Source organism: Toxorhynchites rutilus, chromosome 2, assembly GCF_029784135.1.
Source record: "Toxorhynchites rutilus septentrionalis strain SRP chromosome 2, ASM2978413v1, whole genome shotgun sequence".
In the NCBI taxonomy this organism is placed as follows: domain Eukaryota; kingdom Metazoa; phylum Arthropoda; class Insecta; order Diptera; family Culicidae; genus Toxorhynchites; species Toxorhynchites rutilus.
The window spans coordinates 3503570-3516669 of NC_073745.1; the positions used below are offsets into that span (position 1 = coordinate 3503570).

At 42.8% G+C, this 13100-nt stretch overlaps 1 protein-coding gene across 6 annotated transcripts in view; it reads left to right on the forward strand.

Moving 5' to 3' along the window:
- Positions 1–13100, forward strand: part of LOC129764591 (protein kinase C, brain isozyme) — a 323054-nt gene that overhangs the window by 203490 nt on the left and 106464 nt on the right. Inside the window, exon 5 of one of the 6 annotated variants that reach the window (XM_055763816.1) lies at positions 3786–3894. The exons of the other annotated variants lie outside the window; for them this stretch is intronic. Within the exon in view, the coding sequence (XP_055619791.1) occupies positions 3786–3894 (109 nt within the window). The remainder of the gene's footprint in view (positions 1–3785; positions 3895–13100) is intronic. 6 annotated transcript variants of the gene reach the window in all.

Sequence of the window (13100 nt, forward strand, 5' to 3'; positions counted from 1 at the left end):
TTCTGGTAGGGCGGCAGACTGACAGCATCATTTCACGGTAAGTCGCGATGGTATTTTGGTACACGATATCGAGGTTTAAGAAAAAGGAAGTGAGTTATATCTATGGTATAACCGCAAGGGTGACGTAGGACTATCGTTGATTTAGAGATCATTTGTTTGAAGTTGAATCTAAATCCATTCTGAATCTATATATATAAAAATGGAGTGATGTCTGTCTGTCTGTCTGATTCTTATAGACTCGGAAACTACTGAACCTGCTAAAAGATGAACCAGCCTACGGCTGAAAGTCTCTATAATAAAGAATAAAAAAAAAAAAACTACTGAACCGATCGACATGAAAATTGGTATGTAGGGGTTTTTGGGGCCGGGGAAGGTTAACCAAAAGTTGGTATGTGAAAGTTTTAGGGTGCAATAAATGTTTCTATGATGGTGAGACAGTCCTTCCCCCACTCAAAGGGGGGGCTGCTATGGCATTGGAGAAATGAAACACAAATTTCTACATTACTCGAGAATTAATCAAGCAAATGAAACCAAATTTGGCATGTGGAGGTTTTAGGATGCAATAAATGTTTCTATGGTGTTAAGATACTCCTTCCCCCTCTCTTAGAGGGGGCTGCCGTACAAATGAAACACAATTTTTTGCATTACTCAGAAATTAATCAATCAAACGAAACCAAAGTTGGTATGTGAAAGTTTTAGGGTGCAATAAATGTTTCTATGATGGTTAGACAGTCCTTCCCCCACTCAAAGGGGGGGCTGCTATGGCATTGGAGAAATGAAACACAAATTTCTACATTACTCGAGAATTAATCAAGCAAATGAAACCAAATTTGGCATGTGGAGGTTTTAGGATGCAATAAATGTTTCTATGGTGTTAAGATACTCCTTCCCCCTCTCTTAGAGGGGGCTGCCGTACAAATGAAACACAAATTTTTGCATTACCCGAGAATTAATCAAGCAAATTAAACCAAATTAGGCATATGGAAACTTTAGGGTGCAATGAATGTTTCTATGGTGGTTAGATACCCCTCCCCCCTCTCTTAGGGGTGGCTGCCATACAAATAAAACACAAATTTCTGCATTACTCGAGAATTAATCAAGTAAATGGGCGGGACGAAGTTTGCCGGGTTAGCTAGTAAATAAATAAAAATAAAAATAAAGCGTAAACATTGTTATTTGCGTAAAGTGGGGGTGCGTTTATAGAATGTGGGAATAGTGTATCATCTAATAAGAATAAGAATCTAATAGAACGAAGGTTTCCTTGACAGTGTAGTTTTGAACTTTCCAATTATCTTATGTAAGTTAATCGTCATCTTCAAAACTGAAAAAAATAGATCAAAACATCACAAAACTCTTTTTACCCCATAACTTTTTTCCACTTTCATGAAATGTATCTTGTTTATATGTTTGAGCTGCTGGTGTAATAATGTATCAAACGAATACACCGTTGTCGAAATTTTATGCTCGTTTGCTTTAAAAGGCCAATGCGCACTTTTGCCCCGCCCTACTCTAATTACTTTTCCTATCCTGCCTGTCGAACAGTTTTCAATTGGGTTGCAACGATTACCCGTGCTTTGGCAAGATCGGTGTCAACCTTTCTTCGATCGGAAATGCTCTTCCAACGAGGCTGCTAATTTCTCGGCTGCTGTGGCTGCAGTGATTGTGAGCAATTTTACTGCACAAAAGCCCGTGCTGTGGAAATGTGTTTGATCGACTTCAGTCAAAGTTATATTTCTTTATATGCTCAATGTTGTGTTTTGTCTACCTGCGTTTATTAGTGTCTTTAAGAGTCTGGTAGTGTCTATAATAAATGAATAATTAGATGAGAAAAAAAGAGATATCTAAAGAAGCAATACAATGCTCAACATGTAACAGTGTTCAAATTCTGGTTGTTGTTCAGTTATCTTGCACTTATTCCAGCGCCAGTCTTCGAATGACAACAACGGTCAGTATCCTGAAATGAAAGTAAAATAATAACGCACATGATTGGAAAGTAGGATGAAAATTGCCTACTTTTAGGCGAGCTCAGTATGCTGTTATCGTAATACGAATGCTGATAATGCCTGCAAAAGTTTTGTTGGTCTTAACTCTAGTCGGTTCTAAACATATGAAATCGCAACGAATAAATTGCTGGACTTGGACGACTCTCAACTGGACGTAACTTTATTATAATCATGCATAGTATTCAGATCCACGAAGCATCGCAAGCCTTTGGAATCGGCATAACGGCATCATAATCTGTCGAATGTATTGAGCGAAAGTGTTCTGATAAAAGCTACATCGTAGATAACACTATGCCATATTCACTAATCACAATACACAATACTACCAACACAATAATAAGCATAAATAGAACTAATATTATTTATGATCGCATTATTTTATTGCTTTTAATTGTCGTTGCATTTAATTATCGTAATATCATCATGCTTCACAACATGTACACAACTTTCGCTGCATTGCTACATATTTCGGACACAGCACAACGGGTCATGAGATGGCATACAACGGCATACTGCTATCACTGCTATTAACACCATCATCATCGTCATCATCGTCATAAACGTCGTCCTAAGTTAAAACACTGTTCTCGCGCTGTGTAATTACTTGCAAACAGACAGAGTTTGCAAAACACGGGACATTATGCTGTTTCGTGCTTGAACGCGCTCTTCCACCGTTCAGCCGGTTTGAAAAAGAGCGCTCATTGTTTGTGCATCTGTAGCAACATTATACATACATATATACGTACTCATATACACACACATATATCTATCTATGCTTGGAACGGCGTTTTTTTTCTCTCTACATCTAGCGAGTGAGTGGAAATAGGGACGAAAAAGAACGGGGTAATTTGCTAATTGTTGCACACCCAGCGAAAAAGAAAAAGTGCAGCGCCCCTATTTTCACGGGGAAATGGAGTGGTTATTTTTAGTGACTTTGCATACTGGTGATAAATCTAATGAAATTCTACATAACATTGACTAAAGTTTCGATTCAGGAGAAAGGGGAGCAACAATCTTCGAAGTATCCCGCTTGTGTATGCGTTCTTTTTTGCGATAGTGTTTCGTTCTTTGCTAAAGGTGAAAACTGCTAGTTACGCTTGTCTTCTATCTTCTAGCCATATATAGTTGTAAATATAGTCATAGATAATAGCATTTTTGTTCAGCATCGTAGCTGCGATTTTTTTTCTCTTGCGTTCTCGTCTGAACAAAAAAAAAGTACTGTAATGAAACTAATTAATCAGCTGGCAGCGCGATTGCAAGAGAAACAGCAAAAAATAAAAACAGAAAGAAATCCTGCCGTCCGAACTTTTTCCCATCCAAGGAAATAAGCTAATTGCCGTAGTATACTTTAATAGCATTAGCTTCCAAGCCCGGCTAGAACTATAAAGCCAAACAAAGCAGGCAGTAGCACCTTGTAAAACTATCCTACTTTTCCCATTTCGTATCGTATCACAGCTGAGTGCACCATAAGAGAGCAGTAGGCGTGGAAATTAAACGGCTGGACACGAACTGCCGTTTAGCATCAGTAGCTCTTAGCTCCCTCCACCATCCCCAGGAAGCAGACACCTCTAGCAAGTTCGATTCCATGGCCTACTTTCCCCACCCGCTCTGCGCCATATCAGCTGCTGCCATCTTTTTTTTAAGGCCAAACATTTTCTTTTCCGCTAAAGTTTTTGTCTCCCCCCGAAAACACCCATCACGGAAGCTGTCTCTTTCTATCTATCTGTCTCTCTCTCTCTCTGTTTCTTCCCTTTTGTTATCTTCTCTCTCTCTCTTCTGTAGGCACAAAATCCGCATAAATGGCAAGGATATACTTTCATTACACCAACCTTTTGCGATCACTGCGGTTCGATGCTGCACGGGATTGCACATCAGGGTTTTAAATGTCAAGGTACTCATTCCTATTCTCTCGTCTCTCTCTGTTCTCGTTCTATCTCATCTTCCGACCACCGAGATTTATCATTTTCCGTCACATTACCTGCTACTTTTCTTCTTACCATCCGGGAAACTTTCCCCTCACACTATTTCCGCCATCATTCTTCACCGAATCGAAATTTCCTCCCATTTTTCCTCACCCCGGAAAAAAGATCACAAAAAAAAATCTACTCAAAAGAAAATGTCCTTTACGTGTACCACCACCACTACTGTGTTATATACCATACATTGAATTGCCATTTATCATGCAAGCACCATCCCCATTCTCCGCAACCCCACTCACCAGCAGTAACATGTTGGGCAGTTCTTAGATTGGTTAGATTGCAAGATGTTCATGGAAAACTAGAGCTAGTGGACCACAGCCGCACTCGCATAGGAAAAACCGCACTGATGAAACCGAATGTTTTATAGAGCACACACACACACACACGCACACACCACATTGAGACGCATTAGAGAGACCCCCCACTCCATCTTTTGATTGGTCCGCAGTTGGTCCAATCTGTTGCATCATTCCAGGTATTGTGTACGAACAATAGTTGATTGTTGGGTGACGCAACAGAGCGGAACAAAGCTGTGATCTCTTGTCTCTGCAAATCCTGCGTATGGTAGCGAATAGAGTCGAGTTTATTAGTATAGAGTTTTTATGCATTATTATGATTGAACTTAGGGATTGATTGCGAATGCCTTAGCCGCTGTTGTTACTATTAGAATAGAGTGTTTGTTGGTGCCAATAGTTTTTCAAATCATACATTGAATGAGTTATTCAACCATGGAATATTGAGGATTGGAATTATCATTTTTCGTCGTGATTTTAAACTTCTGTGGATGAACCGCGTTGAAATGCGTCGTCGTTCCCTCCGAAGACTTATAATTAAATGAAACCATCGTCTAAATTTCCCCCCTCAATGCTTCTTTCTCTGGATCGGACTGTCTGACCCTCCAAAGAAATCCGAATGATTTGTTGGGGGCGAATTCGCAAAACAACAGAGCGATCATCTGCATTCATATTTCGCCAAATCTCAATCTAAAATGCTGGGATGAGCCTCGATCTTCTGGATAACACTGAACAGTTCATTAGTAAAGGTTCACGAACGAACGCTGATGGATTTTGAAGCTGACCGTGCGCAGCGATTTCGACCTTTTTTTGTGTGCTGAAAATTTTGCCACCACAAAACTAAAAAAAAAACGTGAAAAACTGTTACAAGGGCCAAATCACCACTGGATTATTATACAGGGCGGACTCGATTATATACAGTCTCCGATTTCTTTTTGAATTGTATATAGTCGAATTGAAAAACAATGTTTTTTAATTGTTTTATATACATATATTTTTTGTTTTGACGTAGGACTACGTCTAACCGGAAGATATAGGGGGTGAAATGGAAATCTAGGCACTGAACAAGTAGGAAAAAATGCAAGATTTGGAACGCTTATAACTCGAGCATTTCTCAATAGATCGCAAAGGTTTTTGCAACAATTGATAGGAAATATATCTACGCATCTATCATAACGAATAACATTTCATTTTTCTGGAGATAAATAATTGAATAATTGTGAAATATTAAGCATTGTCAAAATACACTATGTGCCCATTTTTGATTGGTCCATTTTGTGCTCCTCAAATTGTACCGACCAAAACGGGCAACCAGAGCAGCAGCAAAATAGAATGAAGCACTATTGGAAAGGAAGAAGAAAAAAATGAACGAAACATTGGTCGCAGTCTCACACATGCGTAATTCTCGAGCCAGCCAGTCAGCTTAAAAATCCCCGCTCCGCTGCCGTAACGATCATTCTCATTCAAACCGTACACCACATCGGTTCGCATCACAACACATCAACAAACCAACCCAAGTAACCATGTCTGTCCATGGCAGAGGAGGAAAAGTGAAGGGAAAGGCAAAATCCCGCTCGAACCGTGTTGATCTGGAGTTCCCCGCAAGGGTAGCTAGGCCGAGCGCGTTAGTACCAGTGCACCAGTCCACCTAGCCGGCGTTATATAGTTTCGGCCGCCGAAGTGATCGAGTTAGCTGGCAAAGCTGCTCGCGACAATAAGAAAACCCGCATTCGGAACAGACCACATTCGGTTCGGTGGACATCAAGACAACAGGCAGTTGCAGCGAGTGGCGAGTGGCAAACGCAATCGCAAAACGGCATCAGGTAACAGAAGAAAAAAGTTTGTTCTTTATACAAACTGCTTTGGTGGCAAATCCAGAACAAGGCGGCATCGAGGGCGTTCGAAATGGTTTTTTTCAAAACCACGAGTACTAAGTTTTCTAAATTGGAACCATTCCATAAAACAAGGCGCTTTTCAGGGCCATTAAACCTTCCAGAAAAGAGTTTAGGAAATACAGGAAATTCTAAAACAATATCCAAAATAATAATAAAACACAAATTAAAATTGCTTCTAGATTGAAAGTACAGTAATTTACACTTATCTCGACATTTAGCTAATTGGACGGACCTGTAATGCGACATATTTAGTTGGACATTTTTGTAAACATAGATTTCGGGGTCCAAATTATGACCCCACATTGAAATTCGACACTGTACCACTGTCATCGCAAATGTACAATTACAGGTTAAAATAGCCTCCAATGCGACACTGAGTGGTGTTTCGGCACGTTGCATTAAATATAATTTACTGTACAACATGTCACAAGCTGGATGGGAAGAAATTTTCCAACTGTGAGAGCTGTGGCGAGAGGCAAACGCAATCGCTAAACAGGAAGGTTTAGCCGAACAAGATGGGGATATCGAGTGATAGCAAAACAATAAACTCTTTAGATTGAAGATAATTTTGTGATCCTGAAAAGGACCTTTTTTAGCCTGCATGTGAATCCAACGAGCGAACAAATCGTAATGAATGTATTTTCTTCTACTTCTTCTTTTTGGCTTTAAGAGGGTTTAAACTTTTCAGTTCATTCGCCTCTATGAATGTATTTTTTGCCATCGCTCTCTTTTAACGCTCATTCGTTCGTCTCGTTGGACTCGCCCCTCTGGCTGAGTCTGCCGATTTGTCTCTATCCTGTGAGTGTGTACCGCTAGAGTATAAAACACGCGGACCCCAAAAAAATATCTTATTTTCTTTCAAACCGTAAACCAGTGTGGTTGTACGGCATCGGCATCGTGGACGTAACAAAGGAGGACAAGTTAAGGGAAAGGCAAAGTCTCACTCGAACCGTGCAGGTCTCCAGTTCCCTGTTGGTCGCATTCACTGATTGCTCCGCAAGGGTAACTAGGCTAAACGGATTGGTGCCGGAGCACCAGTATACCTAACAGCGATTATAGAGTTTCGGCCGTCGGAGTGCTCGAGTTGGCTTGCAAAGCTGCTCACGACAATCAGAAAACACGCATCAAGAACAGAGCAGCTTCGGTTCGGCGCTCATCAAGGCAACAATTAGTTTCAGTGAGTGGCAAAGTGTTTCTCCGGCACGTTGCATTAAATGTAATTTACTGAACAACATGTCACAAGCTGGATAGCAAGAAATTTTCCAACTGTGAAAGCTGTGGCGAGTGGCAAACGCAATAGCTAAACAGGAAGGTTTAACCGAACAAGATGGGAATATCGAGTGATAACAAAAACACAACACCAAAGGTTCTTTTCAGAACCATCAACATATTCATAAAGAGTAAACAGTAAACTAATCCATTTTTCAGGTAGATAGGTAGGTATTCACGTAGGAGAAGAAAATAAAACAATATATTTAAAATATATATTTAACAAAAGCTGTCCCCTTTGTATAGTCCTACGTCACTCCGGTTATGTCCCCGACATTACCCACCCGTCTTTTTTAATTATAAGATAAGAATATAATTTTTGATTCATCCTCCTAAAGTCAGTATTTTCATCCTCGGTATTTTTCTCATATAAAAAAGACGGGTGGGTAATGTCGGGGACATAACCGGAGTGACGTAGGACTTCTACCTGCTTCCGTTTTGCGATTGCGTTTGCCACTCGCTGAAACTAGTTGTTGCCACCGAACCGAATGTGCTCTGTTCTGTAGGTGGGTTTTCTTATTGTTGTGAGCAGCTTTGCAAGTCAACTCGAGCACTCAGGCGGCCGAAATTCTATAACCGCTATTAGGTATACTGGTGCTCCGGCACCAATCCGTTGATGCGATGTGATGTGGAACGATGTCATACAACCACACTGATTTACAGTTTGAAAGAGAATGATATATTTTTCTTACAACTTAAATGCATTTTTATTCAGATGTTTTGCTATTTGCATACATATTTTACAGTTCAAGTGACACAGTCTGGGCTTTACATCTTCGGTTCAGCTTTTGGATTTAAAATCATACTGTTAAGCAAAAGTTCCTTATTTATAATTTGACAGTTGTTCACCATTTTAATGGTATTGTTTGAAATTAAATTTGAAAGAGACTACTTATAAACTACTAACTAACTAACTAATAACCAACTAACTAATCTACTATATACAAATTTTTTATCAGGTCAAATTCAGAGGATCTAGATTTCTCAACAAATTTAGCTTTTGTTTCATACATAATTGCATCTAGTTTTTGGATATTAGCCTCTTGGTGTAGATCCGAGATCCTTGTGTCAAAAGGACGATCAAGAATCATCCTCAATGCACGATTTTGCGCCACTTGGAGTTTGTTCCTGTGAGTCTGAGCACATGACCCCCACACCACAATTGCATAAAGGATGGCAGGAGCTATGATTTGATTGTAGACGGCCAGTTTGTTCACCTTTGAGAGACGGGATCGTCGACAGATCAGAGGGTACAGAGATCGAACCAAAGCGGAACACCTATTCAAATTCTTCTCCACGTGCTGACGGAAGAGGAGTTTCTGATCTATCACTAGCCCCAAATATGTTACTTCAGCGGACCACTCAACCCTTGTGCCATTCATCACCACAACGCAAGATGGAGGAGGTTTGAGTTTGGGAGACTGCCTGTGCAGGAACATGATTGTTTGGGTTTTGGAGGCATTGATTTTAATTTTCCATATGTTAGCATATTCAACAAAGGCGTCAAGGCATCGTTGAAGCCTGTTTGTTATTTCACGAGGCATCCTCCCCTTGACGGCAATTGCGGTGTCATCTGCGAACAGGAAGGACGCGCAGCCATCTCCCAGGGGAGGAGTGTCAGAGGTGTAAAGGCTGTACAGCAAAGGGCCCAGCAGACTTCCCTGCGGGACCCCTGCCTGGATGGAAAATGTGTTTGACAAACAGCCATTCAACGATACCCTGAACGACCTTTGCTGAAGGTAACACCGGATGATTTTCACGAGATAAATTGGAATGTTAAAGGAACAGAGCTTATATACAAGCCCGTCATGCCAGACACAGTCAAAAGCCTTTTCGACATCCAACAGTGCCAAGGCTGTGGACTTGGATACAGCCCTGTTCCTTTGGATGGTGTTCATCACTCTCACTAGTTGGTGGATAGTCGAATGCCCCCGTCTAAACCCAAACTGTTCAGGCAGGAGGATGTTGTTGACCTCAACAAATTTTTGCAATCGGAATAAAATGATTTTTTCAAAAAGTTTGCCCAGCGCTGAAAGGAGGCTGATAGGTCTGTAGCTTGAAGGTAGAGTTGGATCCTTCCCGGGTTTGCGGATCGGCACGATCTTCGCTTCTTTCCAGATGCTTGGATAATAGTGCAATTCCAAGCATCGATTGAAGATGTTGCTGAGCAGCGAGTAGACTTTGGGAGTGAGCCTTTTCAGGATCAGGTTGAAGATTCCATCAAACCCGGGAGCCTTCATATTCTTAGTGGCCTTCAGCGCTGAGCAAACTTGTTCTGCATTGACCTTATCTTCCCGAGGTATGGCACATGGGGAGGTATCTAGTTCTTGGACGCACTGCGCAACCTGCTGTTCGAGCGGACTAACCATATGCGAGCCAAGCAAATGCGACGATGCAATGTGATTGCCTATCGCATTCGCTTTCTCAATAGGCGCAACGAGGAGACTATCGCCGACCTTGAGAGGAGGAACTGGTTTCGGATGGTTTTTCAGTACTTTGGCAACCTTCCAAAATGGTCTGGAGCGATCATCCAAGTTTTGTACGGTGCGCCCGAAGCTGTTGTTTCGAAGAGAGACCATCCTGGAAGCAATCTGCCTGTTCAGATCGGCCATCTCTTCCTTTCTGTCGAGATCCCCGGTCCTCTGAAACTGGCGTCTACGCACATTTCGCAAGCGGATCAATAGTTGAGTGTGAGAGTCAATAGCAACGAACTTACCCCTCACAGGAACACGCCGCACACACGCCACATCAGCCACGGAGATGGCGTATTGAAGTCCCTCTAATGCTTGGTCGATGTCCTCCACTGAATGCAGCAGCGGGTTCTCCTCGAGGTGATGGTTCACCATCCTTCCAAACGCCAGCCAGTTGACGTGATGGTAATCCTTTCGAAGGTAGATGGCTGGAACAATGTTGACCCCTACTTCAGCAACCACCGGAAGGTGATCGGAGCTGAGCTCGTTTACCGCCACCGGCTTGGTCAGCATGATGTTTGAAATGTTGAAAATGTCCAAAGTCGATGGATTTCCCGCAGGTGAGGTGAAGGTTGGCTCGTCCGAGAACTGTACCGCATACTGCCCATGTTGCGCGTGGTCGAAGAGAAGCCGCCCGTTTTGATTTTGTCGGTAGTTCCGCCAATCCTCATGGCGGGCGTTGAGATCACCCCCAACAACAGAGCGAGAAGAGGTGCGAGTGATGGCAGTCAAGTCATTTTGGAACTGACGCGCCATCATGTTGCTGTTCGGACACTGATGAGGACAGTACACGGCAATGAAATGGATGTTGCCGTTTGTCAATGCGACCTCCACACTAATCGCCTCGATGACCGACGTGCGAACGTGCGGAAGTATGTTAAGCTTCAGGCCTTTCCGTACGATGACCGCAACACCGCCCCCCCTAGAGCTGGTGCGATCAAGCCGGATGATGTTGTGATCCGGCAGCCAGAAACTGTCACCGGATTTCAGGTGGGTCTCTGAGAGCAGACCCACGTCGATGCTGTGTCTGCCGACGATATCGGCAAACTCGATGGCTTTTGCTCTTATCGAGCAAGCGTTCCAAGTGGCAATTTTCAGAGACCTAAGAGCCATATTCAATGATAAACTTACCAAGCACATTCATCTGCTCGGGCTTGTTGCGGCACGCGCGGAGGGCGGTCGTCATCTTGTCAAAAATTTCCAGTAGCTCCGTCGGGGTGAACTTTTCGAAGTTGGTTTCAGTTTGTGGTGGGCGCCAAAATCCAGGGGGGGGTGGGAGGCCAGCGCTGTCCGGCGGGCTCGCCGGAGGTACGTTGAGGAGGGGCAGCTCGATCCCGAGCGCTTGGATGAGTTGTTTGCTGAGTGGGGCGAAGCGGAGGAAAATCTTCTGCTCTAAACGACTTCTCCTTCTTCCGCCCCGGTTGATTGTTGATAGACGCCTGCTTGCGGATATGTTTGAAATTTTCGCGTTTCGGGCATTGCCGGTCCGAACCCTGATGAGCGCCGCCACAGTTGATACATTTGTACTCCACTTTACCAGCTTTGTCCACTGGGCAGTCACCAGTGGCGTGGTCCTTAGCACACGTGCTGCAGCGAGGTTTGATGTTACAGTTGCGGGTGCCATGTGATATATTTTTCAGCGGATCCGCGCCTTTTGTACTCTAGCGGTACACGCTCACAGGATAGAGACAAATCGGCAGACTCAGCCAAAGGGGCGAGTCCAACGAGACGAACGAAAGAGCGTTAAAAGGCAGCGATGGCAAAAAAATAGATTCATCACGATTTGTTCGCTCGTTGGATTCACATGCAGGCTAAAAAAGGTCCTTTTCAGGATCACAAAATTATCTTCAATCTAAAGAGTTTATTGTTTTGCTATCACTCGATATCCCCATCTTGTTCGGCTAAACCTTCCTGTTTAGCGATTGCGTTTGCCTCTCGCCACAGTTTTCACAGTTGGAAAATTTCTTCCCATCCAGCTTGTGACATGTTGTACAGTAAATTATATTTAATGCAACGTGCCGAAACACCACTCAGTGTCGCATTGGAGGCTATTTTAACCTGTAATTGTACATTTGCGATGACAGTGGTACAGTGTCGAATTTCAATGTGGGGTCATAATTTGGACCCCGAACTCTATGTTTACAAAAAATGTCCAACTAAATATGTCGCATTACATGTCCGTCCAATTAGCTAAATGTCGAAGTAATTGTAAATTACTGTACTTGCAATCTGAAAACAATTTAAGAATTAGTGAAAATTGAATAATCAGGAAAGTCCCCAACTATCAATAAGCTCAGAACAACTGCCAAATTCACATACTCATCAGATCCTGGCAAACAAATTATGAAAAAATCAATTTGTGTTTTATTATTATTTTGGATATTATTTTAGAAAGCATTGAACTGTATTTCGTAAACTCTTTTTTGGAAGGTTTAATGGCCCTGAAAAGCGCCGTGTTTTATGGAAAGATTCCAATTTAGAAAACTTAGTACTCGTGGTTTTGAAAAATACCATTTCGAACGGCCTCGATGCCGCCTTGTTCTGGATTTGCCACCAAAGCAGTTTGTATAAAGAACAAACTTGTTTCATCTGCTACCTGATGCCGTTTTGCGATTGCGTTTGCCACTCGCCACTCGCTGCAACTGCCTGTTGTCTTGATGTCCACCGAACCGAATGTGTTCTGTTCCGAATGCGGGTTTTCTTATCGTCGCGAGCAGCTTTGCCAGCTAACTCGATCACTTCGGCGGCCGAAACTATATAACGCCGGCTAGGTGGACTGGTGCACTGGTACTAACGCGCTCGGCCTAGCTACCCTTGCGGGGAACTCCAGGCCAACACGGTTCGAGCGGGATTTTGCCTTTCCCTTCACTTTTCCTCCTCTGCCATGGACAGACATGGTTACTTGGGTTGGTTTGTTGATGTGTTGTGATGCGAACCGATGTGCTGTACGGTTTGAATGAGAATGATCGTTACGGCAGCGGAGCGAGGATTTTTAAGCTGACTGGCTGGCTCGAGAATTACGCATGTGTGAGACTGCGACCAATGTTTCGTTCATTTTTTTTCTTTTTCCTTTCCAATCGTGCTTCATTCTATTTCGCTGCTGCTCTGGTTGCCCGTTTTGGTCGGTACGATTTGAGGGGCACAAAATGGACCAATCAAAAATGGGCACATAGTGGATTTGGACAATGTT